Raw genomic sequence first — 20,780 nt, 5'->3', positions numbered from 1 at the left:
CTCTGCCCCACCCCTCAAGTAGGTTTGTCCAAGCAGCCGCTCGGTTTGTGGGGAATAGCCATATACGAGTGCATGGTAGCCTTGGCTGTATAAGTGCCCTCCGCTGGCTGGTCTTCACATCATCGCAGTTTAACCGTAAACAGCAATCAGAGGTGTAGTTTTATTCCATAAATATAGCCTATTGTTTTTATAGACGTTAGTTGCACGCGCTACCAAGAGCTTCCATTTACTGCACCATGTAGGCTACTGTAGTGCGGTTCTGTCAACATAAAGAAACTACGGGTTGGGTTGGGTAGCCTACAATTTTCGCACAACTTGGTGGAAAAGTGTAGCACAGGTTAAAGAAAACCCATTCATTTTTGGAGCTGATCCTACTCAAAAGGAACTTCAAAGTATTTCCCATATAGTAGGCATAGCCTAACTTTTAGCTCACAACGACAGTGAAAGTGAAACTTGGAAAGTGGAAGTCTCTCCACCGAGTGTTACATTAGATGCACAATCAATCGCGAGTCGATGCAGGTAAAAAGTAGGCTATCGTAGGTTAGTAACGAAGGTAGCCTAATTTTGCAAAATGTGATGACGGCACACAAACTTGGGCAAAAACATTTAGTATAAACTTGTGGTGATAGCCTACAGTTAATGTGAATTGCGGACTATAACCAAATTAAAGGAGCACCAAATAAAGGCTGTGGTTATGTTTCTACAACATGTTGGCACAAAACGTAATTTCTGTCAACTCAGACGATGTCCATGATCAGTAGCCCAGTGTTTTTCAACCACTGTGCCGGGGCACACTAGTGTGCCGTGAGAGATCATCAGGTGTGGCGCAGAAAATTACCCAAATGTCACTCACTGGTCCAGAAAAGCAACTGTTAAATCAAAGAATTTATAAACACATGCTCTCATTGATTGTATGATTGCACTATTTGTGGTATGCAGGCATTGTACAACGGGGACCCCATATCCAGTATTCACAGAATCATCACATATCCAGTTCATAACAACAATTAAATTAGATATAGTCACCTACAAATGAAACAGAGGGCGCTTGTTTTATTGAGCAGGTCTTGTATAGAAGCCATAATAAGGCCATATCTGTGTATTATTTGAAATTTTAGGCTATGGTATGTTTATTTTTTCTTCACACAGGATGTTAGTGTGCCGTGGGACATTTTAAGTGTCAAAAGTGTGCCGTGGCACAAAAAAGGTTGAAAAACACTGCAGTAGCCGATATATTTCATTTAGTCAAGTCATGTGGTTTAATGCATGCGCTAACATGACGTGAGACAGACAGAAGATGAGCCTGTCTTTAGTAGCCTATCCCTGAATCATGTCCCTCTCAAATCACTTTAAAATGGTGTGATTAGCAACCAGAATTTAAAAAAACTCCCGGAGAGACCCTCCCGGACCCCCCTGTTATTATGATTAGGCTATAGGTCCAAATCTAAATGTTTGGGTTCAGTTTATGAAGTGTTGCTACAGAATAATACTGTGTGTTTGTTATTTATGGGGGGAATCAGAGGGGGATTTTTATTTATTTATTTATTTATTTTGGGGGGGGGGGGGGGGGGGGGTCGGTCCAGTGGTGGGCCGGTCCATGAGAAAATTGCCAGGGCCTAATTTTGTTCCCAGTCCGACCCTGCGTGTTAGTGTGTATGTGTTAGTGTGTGCGCGCACGTGTGTATGTGTTAGTGTGTGTGTGTGTGTTTGTGTGTTTATGCGTGTGTGTGTGTTTGTGTGTGTGTCTGTGTGTTAATGTGTGTGTCTGTGTGTTAATGTGTGTGTGTGTTTGTGTTTGTTAGTGTGTGTGTGTGTGTTTGTGTTTGTGTGTGTGTGTGGGTGTGTGTAACTGTACTCTATTTCTCTACACAGTCAGCAGCCTATTCCTGAGACACTTCAGATCCAAGTGAGCCGCATCAGTATGCACGACTACGAGGCTCTGCACTACGACAAAGACAAGCTGAAGGAGGCCTGTAAGTGTGTGTGCGTGTGAGTTTGTGTGTGCATTTGTGTGTGTGTGTGTGTGTGTGTGTGTGTGTGTGTGTGTGTGTGTGTGTGTGTGTGTGTGTGTGTGTGTGTGTGTGTGTGTGTGTGTGTGTGTGTGTGTGTGTGTGTGTGTGTGTGTGTGTGTGTGTGTGTGTGTGTGTGTGTGTGTGTGTGTGTGTGTGTGTGTGTGTGTGTGTGTGTGTGTGTGTGTGCATGTAGAGAGGCTCTTTATCATTCTCCAACTATGCCACACTGACTACCCAACACCAGAGACTTGGCTGAAGATCCCCATGCAGCTCTCTCCAACTGGCCCAAGTCTTGTGAGCGTGTGTGTGTGTGTTTGTGTGTGTGAAAGTCAGCCACCCCACTCACTTTCTGCTTTTATGTGAATAATTTTCTCTGTGTTTGTTTGTTTATGTCTGTGTGGATGTGTGCTTGTGTGCGTGTGTGTGTGTGCAGTGTTGGGAGTAACGTGTTACTGTATTTTAGTTACTTAATTGGGTAACAAGTTAGTTAATGCATTACAATTCAAATTTCAGTAATTAGTTACACTTACTGAATAACTGAAACGTCCGTTTTAGCGTTTCTCACTGTATCTCTAATATATTGACTTATTGTTTCCATAGCAGCACGCAGTGACTGCCTATTTAAAATATAGATTAGATACATTATTTTCCCTGTGCCGCTCCCTGCTCCGCACCTCCCCTATGCATTCAAGTTAATTTTGCAGAGTTAGTATAGCCTAATTATCAATTGTCGCAAACGCTAATTTCTTCAAATGGCTCTCTACCAGACTACCTGTAGCTGAATTTGCGCAGGACGAAGAGAAAACAGCCGTTTTAATAAATCAGCCAGCAGTGGAGAAGTAACTTTTAAGAAACTAGATGTACCGCATAGTGGTACAAAATATGACCGCCGCTCAGTCCTGTACATCCGTTCCTCGAAAATAAATCACACTTCAATTTGTCTCCATCCCCCACTCTTGAAACTTTTGTGTATGCTTGTTTGGCATGCCTGACTGTGTGTGTGTGGCTGCACAGAAAGTAGCCTACTGGTACTGAAAGGGTGAATAGATTGTAGAATAGCCAAAGAAGATTGTTATTAAACCTTTAAAATCTCTAAACAATCACAAGTAGGGCAGTTCATCACAGTTCATCCACTGCAACTGGATTGATGAAAGGTCACTTACACCTGTAGGCTACATTGTATTTGGGAAAAGCAAAAGGTATCAGCATAATGTTATTTATTTATTTATTTATAAATAAACAAACAAAAACATCTCTGTCAGTTCCATGCCGTTTTCAACAGCTATCAAAAACAAAGGTCATTTTTGGATGGATGGATTTTTTGTGAATGTTTCTTCTTCTACATAAGATTTTAGTCATCTTTAGTTCAGGTAATACTTTATTGTCAATGGACAAATTAAGTAACAGTAGTCTGAAACATTATTGTTAATGCACAAATTAAGTAACAGTAGTCTGAAACGAAATGCTGTTTTACATAACCAGTGGTGCAAATAACTGACATGTCCAAATGGGCCTTGATGAAATGCATCGCTAGACTGTTCATACACATTTTAACGGGCCAAAGTTGAAGAGCTGTTGTCCGTTATTGTTCGTGCAAATATAGGCTGATTCATGTTCCCTTGCATTGTGTAACTGAGGTCCATGGCTAGTCTGGCTTTCACCAGACCAAGCTCAATCTTTTAAGAAATCAAAAAATAAATAGCGGGCAGATCAGGCTGGGTTCACCCAGAGAATGCCAGGTCAATCATACACATACAATTTGGTGCAGTTCTGAACATCTTAACTGAAGATAGGGGCGATTAAAGCAGAATAATATTGCATTTTCATTTTTTACCGGGGGGGTGCAAATCACAAATGAGTGATTATGGGCCAGGTTGATGTGGGCCCTTGAGACCAACATACCATAAAAGATTATTCATCCTCAGTGCCACGGTTCAGGTAGTTATTTAGGAAAAACTGCTTTTTTTGCGGTTCGGGGGGCCCAGCACGGGGAGGGAGTGACCCCCAGGGACGAAACAAAATTTTTCCGTAAAAGTCTAGTGGGGCTACATACCCACCAAATTTCATGTGCCCCGGTGGTTCGGTGTCCCGGGTATCGTTGACCAAAACTTCAGGAAGTAGATGACGGGGAAAAAAAATAAATAAATAAAAACTTTGACAATCCCTATATGACCGCTTCGCTAGCGGCGGTCATAATAATCTGTAGCCTAGTCTAGGCTACTGCAAAAACGAATGTTGTTGGCCATTTAAACTATCTAGCGGACGTTTTTAACAGGCTTCAAGAAATAGAGGCTTCGTCAACTGTATGGCCCATGTTCTGGTTCGTAAATTAATTTGCAATACTTCCAACTCTTCACTGCACTGTAGCCAAGTGACTGTATGACAGTAGGTTATTTATATTTCTGTACAATAACAAATTGATTCATTCAACTTTATTCAGAACTACGCACTTGACTAGCCTGAACGGACACATTTTGTTTGGAGAGAATGAGAATGCACACACACAATTACAGAATTTGTAGGCTATTTGTGGTGGGTTACCAGCAAACAATGTTTACCTAATTCACTGACTCAAGACTTCAAGGCCATAGTATATAACGTTTTTTACAAGAAAAACAGAAAGGATGCAGGCAGCAAATGTAGAGGAGTCATTTCCGATGGCAGAACAAAATGCTGAATGAAGCCCAAAGCTTTACTGATGTTCAAGCATACACAGCATAAAGCATACTGGGTATTGTTAGGCATGAAAGTAGACCTAATAGGCTACTTTTAGCTGACCAATGCGAAACCTGAAATTGCATTACTTTTTTTGAGTAATGGCCCCAACAGTGAGTGAGTGAGTGAGTGACACACAAGTTGTGTGTGTGTGTGTGTGTGTGTGTGTTTATGTGTGTGTGAGTGAGTGAGTGAAAAAGAGAGAGAGAGAGAGCGTGGGTGTGTGTGTGTAACACACTGACTCAGATGTCCCTCTCCATGTCTCTTTTCCCAGCCATTCCTCTGGGGATCATTACTGTCCCGGGAGACAGTGATCTGGAGGTGTGTCGCTCTCACATCGAGAGTCTCCAGGAGGTACACACACACACACACAACTTGTCTCCGGGAGGTACACACACATATACACACACATACGCACACGCACGCACACACGCACGCACGCAGTGAGTCTCCAGGAGGGAGGTACACATACACATACACACACACACACACACACACACACACACACAGCGAGTCTCCAGGAGGCACACACACACACACACACACACACACACACACACACACACACACACACACACACACACACACACAGCGAGAGTCTTCAGTAAGAGTGACAACACATACACAAAGGAACTCATTGAGAGTGCATAAGGTGGAAGGAGTGATGTATTGATGTTTACATGGGACAAGGATTCTCTCTCCCTCTCTCTCTCTCTCACACACACACACACTGTGTTTTTGTCTCTCTGCAGGGGGTCGACAGCATGAGGTCAGATGCCGTGGTTTCCCAGAAGCTGTCTCCAAAATGGTGCTTCCTGGACTGTAAGTGCAGATGGGTATCTCTCCTTTAACGCAACACAAAACATCTCTCCTCAGAAAGCAGCACTGCTGTTACAAACACAGCCTTCTGTTAAAGTCTATGCGTTCAATTCTATCTGTGTTATTAAAAGACACCTGTGATCTAATATGTTGATGATGTTCTTTTATTCCTCTCCAGCTACAACGGCTGACAGATTTTACCGGATAGATCGTGCCCAGGTTGGGGATTGCTACACCTCCTCATTTAAAATGCTGCTTGCAGCTGTGGTTTTGAGAGTGTGTGTGTGTGTGTGTGTGTGTGAGAGAGATAGAGTGTATGTGTGGTTTTGAGTGCTGCTGTGTTTGTTTGTGCCTCTCAGGAACATCTGAACTACATCACCGAGATATCGCAGGATGAGCTCTTCATCCTTGACCCAGAGCTGGTCACCAAGGAGACCGTAGGCACCTCCCCCGGCATGCCTAATTTGGTGGACTCCTGTGGGGAGAGTTCCAGCCGGGCAGATCAGTTCTCCTTCCCCCCCTCTTCTGCTTCGTCCTGCTCCGGCTCCTCACTGGGCCAAAGGTGAGCACAATCTAGCTGACCCCTGCTAGCCCGACCACAGCAGCCCAATGCAGCTAACCCCCATTAGCCCGACCCAGCACTCTTGGTCAAGCATGCAGGACGTGTATCAGACACAATGGATTTGTGTGCCAAAAACACCAAGAAAAGCATTAAAGATTGTGTGTCCGTGAATAGGAAGCTTAAAGATTATGTGTCCGTGAATAGGAAGCAGCCATTTTTAGGGAGGAGGTATATGTTTCTGGTTTCAAGGAGGGGCTTCTACAGGACTGGGTTCCTTCACACTGGCATAGAACCCCATTTGCTCTCTTAATCAACAGTAGGGAAATGATTATGATCATCTAATCAGAACACATGGAACCGGTTATGTGGTTGTCCAGCAACATTAGTCAGATAGTTGCCCCATGCATAATCACCTTTAGAAAAGAGTTCTCATGCTAGAAGGCTCCAGCTAGACAGTGAGTCATCTCCATCTGGAGGTTCCAGCCAGACAGCGTGTCGTGCTCCTCAGAGCTTTAGGCTTCTGTCTCCCCTGGGAGACGATGACTTCTCACCTTCTCACAGACAGACAGGTACACATACAGGAAGAGGTAGAGACAGGCGGGCCTGCCACTGCTGCTCCTCCATACCATCTGGGCTGCTGCCTGGGCTTGTCCAGGTAATTTCTCCCATTAGCAGCCTGAGGCTGATGAGCAGGAAGTGTAGGGTCTGTACAAGACTCGGGCTGGCCCCCTGACCTCTCCGTCTGGGAGAGATGCTTATCTCACTGTGCTGCAGCTCAGCCAGCCAATCAGACTCGTCCCTGCCCTCAGGTATCAGTGGGCATTCTTAGAAGCATGCTTGTTGATCTTTGAAGTCTTCTAATGTATCAGACAGCCTGGAGCTCAGCTATGTGTGCAGGACCTAATTCAGTTCAGACATTACAAAGGCCCTATTAGTGTTTTGTACACTGTAAATAATCCAAATTTGGGGTCTCTACTAGAAAGGATTTACACACCAAACCAGTTATTTTTTCTTATACTGTAAATATCTGTACACCCTCTGTCTGAAGCACTCTGTAAAAGCAGAGAGGATTATATTCCAGAATCTTCAACTTGTTGCCTGTATAAGTCTGTATTCTAGAAACTGTTCATAAGGCAGTAAGGAGTGTGTAACAAGATTGCTTCATCTAGTAACAAAGACCAAGGGCTGGAACACAAGGGGTTTCAGTTGAATATTAGTCTGAGTCACTTCCTCTGGCTGATCCCCGTTGAAGACTGACCACATGCACAAACACCAATAGCCAGTGGTGTAGTCTTGTTAGCTGTAGTGGGTATACTGTGATTTAGTCTAGTTAGCTGTAGTGGGTATACTGTGGTGTAGTAGTTAGCTGTAGCGGGTATACTGTGATGTAGTCTAGTTAGCTGTAGTAGGTATACTGTGATGTAGTCTAGTTATCTGTAGTAGGTATAGGCTACTGTGATGTAGTCTGTAGTGGGTATACTGTGTGATGTAATCTTGTTAGCTGTAGTGATCAACCCCAAATGTTAATACGTATTAGGGGTTTGCACTGCGTGTCATCAGATCTGGACGTTGCCATATTGGAGATACTCGCCTCATTAGAAAGCATTAGGCTGAAGTAAATCCCTAACATCGTCAAGGAAAATGGTTAATTATTGCCGTGTTTTAGGTTGTACCAATAGGTCAGACTGAGAAAAACATCTGGTGTAGGTATCGACTTCCGAAAGTTATTAAAAAACCAGGGAGAAAGGAGAATAATGCCAGAAGTTATCAGAAGAAGGGGGGCGCTTGTGGTTGAACTTGGTACTTCATCTCCCTCACCCAACTCATATGGATCTGCGCTGCCAATAAACTGTAATTTCTCGAAACATCGCGCCTTTTCTTGTGGTCCAAGTCCTGCCCTATATGCCTTTGCATCTTAGACGCATTTTGATGAGCTTTTCTGTTGTTTAGACACGGCTACAATCACGTAAGATATCCAAAGTGCATAATACTCCATTGTACTTCATTCACCGAGTACCGCCAATATGGCCGCGCGTGCTGGGTTACCATGGTTACCGGCCAAAACGTGACGTCCGTGCAAACCCCTAATCCTTGCCTATTTTTAGTGCGTATACTGAGATGGTGATGCTTTTTAAGTGGGTATACTGCGTAGTCCTGCGTATCACGTAGACTACACCACTGTCAATAGCTCACACTACAGGAAAAGAACAGACCAGGGGCCTATTGCACAAAAGCAGAATTAAGACATCCGGGATAAGTTACTGAGCTGCGCTCAATGAATCCAAAACACGAGCGTACAGGCTTAATTGGTTGCACAACGAGCAAGCCAGGATGAGCAGACACGGATCCATCAAGCCAGGTGAAACCTATCCCGGATAAGTGCGCGTTCACGGCTCACTCAAATAGACCCCGCCACCGATCACAGATTTACTGATTCACCATGGCAACTAGAGCGGCTTCATTGCTTCTTCTACGGTGTGAAGTAGGTAGCGATAGCCTTTTCACAACAGCAACAAACAGCAACACCTCTGTTTAGGAGAATATTGCAACTAGTGCCGCGACCACCACGCGCAAAATGGTTAGGCACTCCCGTGACATCACATTGTCGCATGACAGGTCGGGAATGGCGAGTATGTAAAAGTTATTTAATGATCACAAACGTTTAAATAATGACAGTGGGTCTAAGTATATGTGATAACAATGTGTAGTGGGCAGTGGAAAAATTATTGGTTTCCGTTTGTGGTGACTGCTGACTGAGATAAGGGATGAGATTAAATAGATCCTGGAACTTAATATTTCGCCATGGTAACTTATACCATAACATATCCTGCTGCCCCCTATCCCGCGTTTGTGCAACTGGATCACGGATAAATTGAGCCAGGATAACCAAGATATCCCGGCTTAATCCCTTATCCTAGTTTTGTGCAACGGGCCCCAGGACAGAGATCCTCTCAGCTACAGGACTCCCGAGCTGGGGTTAGTGTAGCAGATGGTGCCTTATGGAAAATGTAAAAGGCAGCAGGACTGTGCAGTCCCAGCAACAAGTCAGTGCAGTTACACTAGCAGGACTGTGCAGTCGACCGTTCTGATGCATATGGAGATGTTTATGTGGTGTATGTAGAGGTGTTTATGTGGTGTATGTAGAGATGTTTACGTGGTGTGTGTGGAGATGTTTATGTGGTGAATGTAGAGATGTGTAGAGGCTCCATGGCGCCTCCTCTGGTATAGTGATGTAATGATGCTGCTCCATGCCTACTGTAGATCTTTGGCCCCTGCGGCGCTCAGTCAGCGAAAGCGCACGTCCAGCGAGAGCTCTGCGTCTGAGGTTCTGACCCACAGCATCTCCTCAGGCTCCAAGGTCGGCCTGTGCAGGTGGGTCTCCCCTCACACCACACCCGGTGTGTGTCCGGGTCCCCTCACACCTGGTCCTCAGCTGGCTGGTTTGTGTTGGTGTGTGTCACACTCATGCCGTGTCAACATGTGTTTTCTGTGCTGAATGTCCATCTGTTTTCATCCTGTTGCCATCTGCCATCTCTCTTGTCCTGTTTTGAAGGAGGGGAGCTAAGATAGTCAATGTCCATCGATCTAACACCACAGAGGTTAATTTCAGGCCTATGGAAAGGTATGCATGGCTGCTCCATCACCGTCTCGGCTGCACAGTGTCTGTACCAGATATTAGAAAGCTAGATACTGCATTGTCCGTCGAGTCAGAGAATGTCTAATAAGGGGAGAACTGCCTCTCTCGGAAAACTTCCGGTTTCTGAACTGGTTGCAGTTCCTTCTGTGGTTCCACATGAGGGCGCTCGTCCTCGAGTGCAGAATGCATGGGGTCTATGGAGCTCTACCCCTCAAAATCCACTTTTCTCGGGATATAATTTTTTTTCAAGTTATTTGAATATTTTATTCGAAAGGGGAGGCAAAGAAAATACACTTGGTTGAGTATTATATTTTTTAAAGTCACTTAATTGTTCTAAAAAGCCTTTCAAACGTGTCAATGACGTCACTCATTAGCACAATGCTAGCGTGTTATGGGCAACAACGACCCAACCTGTAAGAAAATAAAAGGACATAAGTACTCGTTCATTCAACTTTTGACCTATAACCCATGTTGAAGTTATACAAACTACAATCAAATCTGAGATTTGTCAACGACAATCAGGTGAAAGAGACAAATTTAGCCGTCTAGCTCCATTGACTCCCATTCATTCTGCACTCATGGCGATCGCCCCCAGGGGAAATCTGGTGGAACTGCAACCAAAATTTCGGTACAATGGGACTTAATACGGAGTGGCCAGGGTCTCCGTAGACGGGCTCTGGTCGAGTTCTATTAGGTAGCATCGTAAACACGGGCGCCATATTGCTGGGAGCAACACCTGCCGGCAATCAGAGACACCTGTCTGATTTCCAGTCAGTCACATGTTCCTTCATTGGCCTCCAGTGATTGTTTCCCCCACCAAGATGGCGTCACTTATGTATGTTCTGTAATGCGGTATGTAGGAATGTGTAGAATCTAGAGATTGTTGAGAAATTAAATCTCAGCCAGCCGGGAGTAGAGTCAGAAATCTCAGAGAGCTTTATTCACGAATATCTGGAGACCTACGTTGTGTTGCTAACAGACGCAGTCTGATGCAACAAACAAGTAGGCACTTTTAATACCCCCCTGACAAGTCAGACAAGACATGACATCTCCATTAATGGTACGCAAACCATTTTACGACTTGGTTACCCAAGCAGTTGACCATATCTATAAGGTTGTATCCCATAACAACCGACATCTATGGAATCCAGTCAAGATTGACCCCAAGACAGTAAATAAGGTCTTGGGCGCCAGCCCGCCGGAGCAGAGGCCTACACGTCCTTCTCTAAGGCACACACAAGCAGCATGGTTGCACAAACACCTTGAACATGGCATTCCACAGATGTTGCCTCATAAATCTCCCCTTCACTTTCTGCTTACAGCAGTATCTCCCTCTTTAATGTGTTCACAGAGCACACCAAAAGAGTAAATAGTTGAATATAGCACACACATATATGGTGAACACCTTTAAGGCCAAAATTTCTTACTACAGGTATCTAGCTTTCTAATATCTATGGTCTGTACTACTAACTCTACATAGTCTCTATGGAGGGCACAGGGGGAAGTACATGCCAGCACTGTGGATCTCTGATGTTCTGTAGTAATGCTTCTTTCTGTCTCTCTCTCTCTCCCACTGGCTTGTGCATTACTGCAGTGCTGACGGTGACAACACTGAAAAAGGTACAGAAATACCCCTGCTGTGAGTTTTCCTAAAGGGTGTGTGCGTGTGTGTGTGTGTGTGTGTTTGGGATGAGTTTTTTCTAAAGGGTGTATGTGTGTTTGGGTTGAGTTATCCTAAAGGTTGTGTGCGTGTGTTTGGGTTGCGTTTTCCTAAAGGGTGTTGGGGTCGAGTTTTTCTACAGGGTCTTTGGGTTGAGTTTTCCTTAAGGGTCTTTGGGTGGAGATTTCCTAAAGGGTGTTTTGGAATCAAACCAATATCCACGCTCAGCCTGGTTAGGTGCAGGAACATACCTAATAGGTGTGCCATAATAAGACATATTAATTAAGACACACCTGAGAGCTTAGACCATACCTGAGCGAACCTGAGGACGCTGTATGCGAAACGCGTTGTTCGTTTTAAATAAAATAGAGTAAAAGTCAACAGTGTGCGGTAGAGCAACCTTTTTTTTGGTGTTGTGTTTTGGGTTGAGTTTTCCAGAGATGAGTACCAGATGGGGTGGGTTGTTTAGATGAAATGTCCTTTCCATCCAGAAGGGCGCATGGGGGTAGTGTTGGGGTAGATGCCAGATTCACACACACACATTTACAGTATGTTTGTTTCTATGTGTGTGTGTGTGTGGGGTGACTAACAGGTATGCTATGCTCTTTTCCAGAAGTGCTGAAGTTGCTCATTCAATGTATCAGAGAGAATGACATTGAAAAGGTAAAGGTGTTTACTATGTTGACTGACATCATGCGGATGCCATCATGTGCCTGTGTGCTAATCATCATGTGCTGTCATTAGCATGTATGGGAAGAATATCAATGACTGATGACTATGACTGTATCAGTCATATAGACTGACACAAAATACACTTTGGAACTGTTAGGGATGTGAGGATGTTAGGAGAATCTCCAGCTTGCTTGATGTTTGATATGATATCAGCAGTTGTAGATGTAGAGCAAGAGTGCGACCAAAAGTATCGATATACTTTTAAGAATGATAGTCAGTGCTTCCCATAGCCTATGTCTCTTTTCTCCTCTCACACACACAGCTTTTAACCTTCAGCTGTGATACTTATCATGTGAGCAAGGCACCTAACCCCTCACTGCTCCCCGAGTGCCAGCAGGCAGCTCACTGCGCTGGGATTTGTGTGTGCTTTACCTCACTGTGTGTTCACCATGTGCTGCGTGTGTTTCACTAATTGGGATAAAATGCAGAGACCAAATTTCCCTTACGGGATCAAAAGAGTATATATACAGTACTTACTTATACAAACTTCTCACATCTTGAGAACGTTCCATCTAGGTAACTATCCTGTTAGCTCACATGTCATGTCTATCATTCATGTAGTGCTCACCAAAATCATAGGAATTAACATTGCAAGACACTTATCTCTTCTATGATCCCAGAAGGATTTTCTTTGACTTGTTACATTTTTGAACATTTATTTTATCTAATGACATAGAAAACATAATGAATTGCATCCTTGCATATCCTTGGACTATATGCGCGACTATTTTCCTCTAGCCTAAAACCGTGAGCATGAAAGCTAATTACTTTCACATTCTTTTTAAAGTGACATGCACTCAATTAGTTTCACAAATTATTAACAAAATATATAAAAAATCCAAAATATGAAATAGAAACATAAGCCATAATTTTCTGTGTGTGGATGCTCAACCCTCCACACACACACACATTAATATGTCTTATTATGGCACAAAATTATGGCTTATGTTTCTATTTCATATTTTGGATTTTTTTTTTTTTTTTTTTTTTTTTTTAATTTTTATATATTTTGTTAATAATTTTGTGAAACTAATTGAGTGCATGTCACTTTAAAAAGAAGAGATAGAGATAAAGTATCTATCTAGCTCTATCTCTTCTTTTTAAAGTGACATGCACTCAATTAGTTTCACAAATTATTAACAAAATATATAAAAAAATCCAAAATATGAAATAGAAACATAAGCCATAATTTTCTGTGTGTGTGTGTGGAGGGTTGAGCAGAGACTAGGATCGCCACTGATGTGAATGATCACACAGTATTCAACATTAGTACTGATGGCGTCAAGGTGGTTGGGGCCCCAAATCATATCAATACTGATCAATTCCGGTGCATGCTCTGACAGCAGCTCAGACACAGAATGTATATGGAGAGCGATAAAAAGGTGACCTTGCAATTGTGGCGTTAAAGGCGGCGCAATAAAAAATTTGGGACACCTAAACAAACAAAGTTAGGTGCACCCGTGCAACGAATACAAACAGCTAGTCTGGAGCCCTGTAGAGGTTTTATAGGAGCGGGTGCCGAGAGTGGGACTGAGGTTGGGCTGACCCCCGACTTCTGCGTCTCTCTTCCCCAGCTCAAGGAGCTTCACACACACGGTGCAGACCTGGGGGAGCAGGACACCTGTGGCCGCACCCTCCTGCACCACGCCGTAACCACCGGCAACAAGGACATCGTCAAGTTCATCACAGACAATGGTACGTGCTGTTGGAGAGTCACAACTGCTGAATAACGCTGTGATCTGTAGGAGTAGTGAGAAGTCAACCAACACCACGGAGACACGTCTGTGTTCTCGACTTAACTTCTGTGTGTCTGTGCTACTAACGTCTTTCTATGAGACGAGTCTGTGTTCTTGACTTAACTTCTGTTTGTCTGTGCTACTGACGCGTCTGTGTTCTTGACTTTGTAATGGATTCCTCATTTCTGATGTGTCCTCTTGCAGCCCCCACAAGCATTCTGGACGTCACGGAGAAGGACACGTAAGTCCAGCCGCAGCTGTTGGGCCGTCGCACTCCTGACTAGTTAGGGATCTTATCTTGTAGCTGCAGCTGTTGGGCCGTCTCACTCCCGATTGGTTAGGGATCTTCTCTTGTAGCTGCAGCTGTTGGGCCGTCTCAGTCCCGATTGGTTAGGGATCTTCTCTTGTAGCTGCAGCTGTTGGGCCGCCTTATTCCTGATTGGTTAGGGATCTTCTCTTGTAGCTGCAGCTGTTGGGCCGTCTCACTCCTGATTGGTTAGGGATCTTCTCTTGTAGCTGCAGCTGTTGGGCCGTCTCACTCCTGATTGGTTAGGGATCTTCTCTTGTAGCTGCAGCTGTTGGGCCGTCTCACTCCTGATTGTTTAGGGATCTTCTCTTGTAGCTGCAGCTGTTGGGCCGTCTCACTCCTGATTGGTTAGGGATCTTCTCTTGTAGCTGCAGCTGTTGGGCCGTCTCACTCCTGATTGGTTAGGGATCTTCTCTTGTAGCTGCAGCTGTTGGGCCGCCTTACTCCTGATTGGTTAGGGATCTTCTCTTGTAGCTGCAGCTGTTGGGCCGTCTCACTCCTGATTGGTTAGGGATCTTCTCTTGTAGCTGCAGCTGTTGGGCCGTCTCACTCCTGATTGTTTAGGGATCTTCTCTTGTAGCTGCAGCTGTTGGGCCGTCTCACTCCTGATTGGTTAGGGATCTTCTCTTGTAGCTGCAGCTGTTGGGCCGCCTTACTCCTGATTGGTTAGGGATCTTCTCTTGTAGCTGCAGCTGTTGGGCCGTCTCAGTCCTGATTGGTTAGGGATCTTCTCTTGTAGCTGCAGCTGTTGGGCCGTCTCACTCCTGATTGTTTAGGGATCTTCTCTTGTAGCTGCAGCTGTTGGGCCGTCTCACTCCTGATTGGTTAGGGATCTTCTCTTGTAGCTGCAGCTGTTGGGCCGTCTCACTCCTGAATGGTTAGGGATCTTCTCCTCATAAGATAGTTTGAAGATATTAATCTTCTTCTGTTTTAAAGCTTCAATATTTCAGCTAATCCTGTTTTAAAGTGTGTAGATGTTGTTAGTGTGTAGATGTTGTTAGTGTGTAGTGTGTAGATGTTGTTAGTGTGTATGTGTGTAGATGTTGTTAGTTTGCAGTGTGTAGATATTGTATGTGTATATGTGTGTAGATGTTGTATCGGAACTTCCCCTATTACCGTCGGTCCCGTATTTCCGCCGTCTTGCGTGTATGTGTCACTTAATATCCATTTCTATACAAACCAAGACGGCGGACTCCTAAAGAAACGCAAACACCATAGGTGTATCTAAATTAGCTATGTACCAAAAATGACATTTTACCGTGACTCGAAGAGCTGTAAACAGTGTTGTAAGGCTGCGTGTACACAACCGCTTGGAGCTCCAGTGGAATTTTAATTTCATGACGAGAATTCTCGGTCTAACCGTTCATGTGCCGTTGAAACGGCGTAAATAGGCGACCCGTCAGGCCAGCACTATAACTCTGAGCGTGGTAAACAAAATCGGATATTTCAGGCAGTAAATGCTCCCGTTAAGAACCAAACCAGATTTTGTTCAAATCTACACACCTATGGCTTCTGAAAAATGTATGGTTCATTTAGCAAATGTTATTTTGAAGTGTTAAAAAACATTGTTGTTTTAGAATTTCTGAACAAAAGTGGTGATAGTTGGGGGTGTTACGATATGTGTGTAGTGTGTAGATGTTGTATGTGTATAGATCTTGTAATTGTGTAGTGTGTAGATATAGAGCTTGAGGTTGGGAGTGTGTCCATGCTGATGTCTGTGGTCTGTCCCGGCTGCAGGGGTCAGACGGCTCTCCACCGAGCTGCAGCTCTGGCCCACAGGACCATCTGCCACTACCTGCTGGAGGCTGGAGCCTCACTCACCAAAACCGACTTACAGGTGTGCGCACACACACACACACACACACACACACACACACACACACACACACACACACACACACACACACACACACACACACACACAGTGTTGTGGTGAGGACTGCTGATTTCCGTTTCAGGGTGAGACCCCCAGAGAGAAGACTGGGGACCAGGAGCTGGCGGACTACCTAGAGCAGCTGGAGCACCAGCACATACTGCAGAAGGAGGACCAGGAGACGGCCGTGTGAACCTCCTCCTGCTCCCGCGTCTCCCCACAGGAACTTCCCCATGCGACGGAGACGCGTCCCCAGGCCGGAGGCCTTCTCTGGGAGAGTCCCTCCTGGTCCTGCTGGGCTTCATGAGGCCGACTCCGGCCTGGTGGTAGAGACTAGTCCAGTCGGAGACCACTGAGGTCATCCCAGAGTTCAATCTGTAGTTACACTCTTTTGTTGGCGTTGGGGACATCTCAACTTTTTTTTCTGTCATAGTTTTCTCAGCTTGATGCTTGTGATTGATGTGTGGTACCGTGGTTCCAGAGGGTTCTAGAGGCATCCCATTGGAACTTTCACTGAGAGCTTCCTGCTGCTTCCACGGCAACGCCAGTGTGCTCTGACTGAAAACTGCTTTGTTTCTGCTGCACATCCTGCTTTTCATCTCATGGTCTCTATTTTAGCATATTATTCTCTGAATATTTTATATAGATGTTTACTTCAAAAGGCTTTTCAAATAGTCACATTTATGCCAGATGTTTCAGAAAATGTCACGTTAGAAATAAAACATTTGTTTCGAAAATATCAGTATGGGTTATAAATGTGTATTGCTCTGGTAAATACAACTTTAGTAACATATAAGTCAAAAACAGGTCTTCCCTTAGTGATATTTCTCTCAGAGGAGTGACCATATCATTCTTGAATCTTCACTTTATTTGCTGTTAGTTACTAAGGCCATCAGTTTTATGCTAGTGAGAGAGAGAGAGAGAGAGAGAGAGAGAGAGAGAGAGAGAGAGAGTAGGAGCTGAGGTGCACCTGACAGTCTGATGTACTCCTAACCGGGGCAGTCTCTCGTCTCTGCTTGTGTATGACACATTATGTGCCAAACTGGACTGCGTGCTTCTTAGTGGAGTCCACCTGCATGGGGCCGTGAGTGGGATGGCCTCCAGTGAAGCTTCATGGCTGCAGGCAGGAGAGGGTAGGAGAGCAGAAGAGAGGGTAGCGTGGGCAGGAGAGAGGGTGGGCAGGAGAGGGTAGCATGGGTAGGAGAGGGTAGCGTGGGCAGGAGAGGAGAGGGTAGCGTGGGCAGGAGAGGGTAGTGTGGGCAGGAGAGGGCAGGAAAGAGGGTAGCGTGGGCAGGAGAGGGTAGCGTGGGCAGGAGAGGGTAGTGTGGGCAGGAGAGGGTAGCATGGGCAGGAGAGGGTAGCATGGGCAGGAGAGGGTAGCGTGGGCAGGAGAGGGTAGCATGGGCAGGAGAGGGCAGGAAAGAGGGTAGTGTGGGCAGGAGAGGGTAGAGAGGGCAGGAAAGAGGGTAGAGAGGGCAGGAAAGAGGGTAGCGTGGGCAGGAGAGGGCAGGAAAGAGGGTAGAGAGGGCAGGAAAGAGGGTAGAGAGGGCAGGAAAGAGGGTAGCGTGGGCAGGAGAGGGTAGCATGGGAAGGAGAGGGCAGTGTGCACGGGGGCGTCAGCCAGCTGCAGACCTTCTCTCTTGGCTCTGATCCACTTAGGCAGCGGACGGGATGGCCGTCACATTCGCACGCCGTAATGGCAGTCACATTCACACGCCGTAATGGCCTTTACATTCCCATGCCGTAATGTTCTCTTTCATGACACTGTAGTGGGTGTTAGCTTATTGTGATTGGCTGTTTGTTGACTATTTTTTCTAGCACATATTCAATGTTTTTGGGAAAACATAAAAAAAATAATAAATTTGTGTAAAATATACTGTATGTACTTTTCATTTTCTAGTGTTATTTAATGCTATTTTTCAGGCACTTGCTTTTTTCCAGAAAGCTTTAAAATTTTGCCAGTAAGTGTTTTGTCAATGCTCTTTTATGAGTTGCTGTGCAATTCAGAATTAGAAAGTATATTTGTATCAAGCATTTTAAAAGATGTGTGAAGAACTCCATATGACGTCTTTGCATCAGGCTGTGTTTTAAAACTCAAAATACGTATGTAAACTATTTATAGTAGTGCAGTCAAATGTCAGATGTATAGACTTTGTTCTTTTTTGTGGGTGGGGGAGCTGGTTTATTATTGTCAATTTGAAACAATAAACATTTTGCTGTCTACTTGGAACATGAAATGTTCTTCTTTACTCCACTCATCTTTCTCTGACTGTTAGCAATGCCGCCTGAGTCTCTTGAAACAGCACTGCAAAAAAAAAAATCTAACCAAGTGTTATTAATATTATATTAAAGGCGCTCTAAGCGATGCCACGTGTTTTTTAGGCTAACACATTTTATATCACTTACTGCAAACATCACCTAACCAACTGCTAGCTGTCTGTGTCCTGAATACACTGTAAAAAAACGTGATCTCTGTGGACAGCCCAGGCTCCAAAAACGGCAACAAAAACAACCTGGGCAAACGTAGCCCATAAAAACATAAACTGTTCCAGCAAATCACAGGAGATGCGCGTTTAGGAGAGTTTCAATTGCACGGGAGCAGCACGGGAGGGAGGGGGAGGAAGTAGCGAGCTAGCTCTCTGTTTTGTTTGAAAGTCAACAGAAGTGACGTTACCTAGATCAAAAGATCTATTTGGTATTGTTTTAAGTATGAAGAGACTTACCTAGAGCTCTCTCGAAAGATCATTTTGACTTAATTTAATAAGAAGACTGTGACATATTTTAAGGAGTCTCATCTAGACAAATTTGCTCAATGCATTGGCAGCCAAATTTACTTGTTTTTAGGATAAATTTGCTTAATGCACTGGCAGACAAATTTGCTTGTTTTCAGGATGAAACATCTTGAAATAAGTTAAATTAAGTCGAGTGATTTTACAAGAAAGTGCTAGATAAGTCTCTTTATAATGAAAACAATACCAACTAGATTTTTGATCTTAATTTAAGATTAATAACAGTTTTTTGCAGTGTGCAGCACAGATGACCTACTTCACCAAACTAACAACCTGCAGCACAGACTAGGGTTGAGCACCAAAACCCAGTTCCAATACATAAACGGCGCCGAGGTAGACGGTAGTAGGCCTGGGAGCATGCCTATGTTCCCACAGCCCTATGTTCCCTAACCCACCCACCCACACCTCAGGCCTAACCATAACCTTATAAATTGGAATATAGGGCTGTGGGAACATAGGGCTGACCCCGTAGGCCTAATGACATCGAATAACAACGTGGATTTTGGTGCCTCATTTCAATGCCACTTAAATCTTGTGCGTTTTTTAAAAAATGTTTTTAAATATGAGCCATCATTGCACGTCATGTGTCATCTGTAACATCTTGCTTTGATCACGCCACATTCTATACAGTTAACATAAACACTTCAAGATATAAGCTTAAAGCAGAGCGGTGCACCACATAAGCTGGACAGTGCTCGCGTAAGCCCATGCCATTGCCAAATAGCCTACTTCAAAGCAATATCACGAGCTCTTTTCGAAATATAGCAAATAACTACACACAAGCAAAAAGCTATGAAACAACAACAGCCTAGTTTACACAAAAACTTGCTAATGCGCCAACTGAATGTGCTGATGGCATCTACAGTGCCCTCCAAAATTATTGGCACCTCTGTTGACTAGAAAGAGGAATATAAAATCATCTTTTGGAAATTGATCTTAATGCCTTAAGTAAAAAATGAGGAAATATCCAACCTTTAAGGACACTAATTTTCTATGTGAATGAATAATGTATCATAAATACATTTTCTTCCTTAAAATACAGGAAGAAATTCCCATAGAGGCAGGCAGATTTTTATTTTTAAAGGCCAGTTATTTCATGGGTCCAGGATACTGTGCATCCTGATAATGTTCCCTTGGCCTTTGGAATTAAAATAGCCCCACATTACATACCCTTCACCATACCTAAAGATTGGCAGCTCACTGCGTCAGGATTAGTGTGTGCTTTACCTCACGGTGTGTTCACTCTTCACTGTGTGCTGAGTGTGTTTCACTAATTCACGGATTGGGATAAATGCAGAGACCAAATTTCCCTCACTGGATCAAAAGAGTATATATACTTATACTTAGCTGCCCAGCTGTGACCACTCTAGCCATGTTTCAGGTAAGTGTTGGGTAGAGGCAGGTTGCTGCCTATTTGTGGAGGCCAACCTGCAAAGGTGTCTCACCTGAGAATGCAAGCGCTTCTGCAGACAGGTACCTCATTTATGAACAAGACCTCTCCTCCACTCTCCACTGGACTCCACCCTTTCTGCAATCAGGAAGTGTTGTCTTGAAGTTGGTTCACATTGCGCGCGCAATCGACAGCGCCGCGCAATGAAACCCATTATTTTCAATGGCTTGCTTGCGCAAAAACTGGTTTGCCACTGCGCTGACCAAAGCACAGCGAAAGCGGCATTTTGTAAATCATAGGTATTTTGCACTGAGCCCAACGGCAAACAACAAAAATCTTTGGGACATCAACTCCACAGCAAGAGCAACCTAGTGGCGAGCGTAGCACATGCGTGCAATGTGAAGTCCCCTTGAGTCAGTAGAACACGGGGGCTTTGGCACACTGGAAGCTCAGCAAACATACCTGCATGTTAAGAAATAATGGATGTTGTTTGCTTAGTTGGATCAACGTCATGCCATGACCACAGCTATAGAACTGAGATTATGTCT

The 20,780-nt window shown here is 44.4% G+C and overlaps 1 protein-coding gene across 8 annotated transcripts in view; it reads left to right on the top strand.

Moving 5' to 3' along the window:
• Window positions 1-18,276, top strand: part of dgkzb (diacylglycerol kinase, zeta b) — a 57,229-nt gene extending 38,953 nt beyond the window's left edge. For 3 of the 8 annotated variants that reach the window (XM_076268069.1, XM_076268015.1, XM_076268054.1), the window contains 13 exons: window positions 1,873-1,973; window positions 5,002-5,081; window positions 5,480-5,549; window positions 5,725-5,765; window positions 5,906-6,108; window positions 9,370-9,558; window positions 9,662-9,730; window positions 11,340-11,365; window positions 12,019-12,068; window positions 13,712-13,832; window positions 14,078-14,114; window positions 15,918-16,017; window positions 16,139-18,276. In XM_076268069.1, the coding sequence (XP_076124184.1) occupies window positions 1,873-1,973; window positions 5,002-5,081; window positions 5,480-5,549; window positions 5,725-5,765; window positions 5,906-6,108; window positions 9,370-9,558; window positions 9,662-9,730; window positions 11,340-11,365; window positions 12,019-12,068; window positions 13,712-13,832; window positions 14,078-14,114; window positions 15,918-16,017; window positions 16,139-16,246 (1,195 nt within the window). In that variant the 3' untranslated portion in view covers window positions 16,247-18,276. The remainder of the gene's footprint in view (window positions 1-1,872; window positions 1,974-5,001; window positions 5,082-5,479; window positions 5,550-5,724; window positions 5,766-5,905; window positions 6,109-9,369; window positions 9,559-9,661; window positions 9,731-11,339; window positions 11,366-12,018; window positions 12,069-13,711; window positions 13,833-14,077; window positions 14,115-15,917; window positions 16,018-16,138) is intronic. The other 5 variants (XM_076268040.1, XM_076268025.1, XM_076268062.1 and 2 more) reach the window with 5 other exon arrangements.
• Window positions 18,277-20,780: the final 2,504 nt, after the last annotated feature.

Source organism: Alosa pseudoharengus, unplaced genomic scaffold (assembly GCF_046254945.1).
Source record: "Alosa pseudoharengus isolate Yale_2024_CS ecotype anadromous, Long Island Sound unplaced genomic scaffold, YU_APseudo_1.1 YU_APseudo_1.1_scf_10, whole genome shotgun sequence".
Classification (NCBI taxonomy): Eukaryota; Metazoa; Chordata; class Actinopteri; order Clupeiformes; family Clupeidae; genus Alosa; species Alosa pseudoharengus.
The sequence above is the reverse complement of the archived record's forward strand: the minus strand, read 5'-3'. Positions and strand labels throughout refer to the sequence as shown.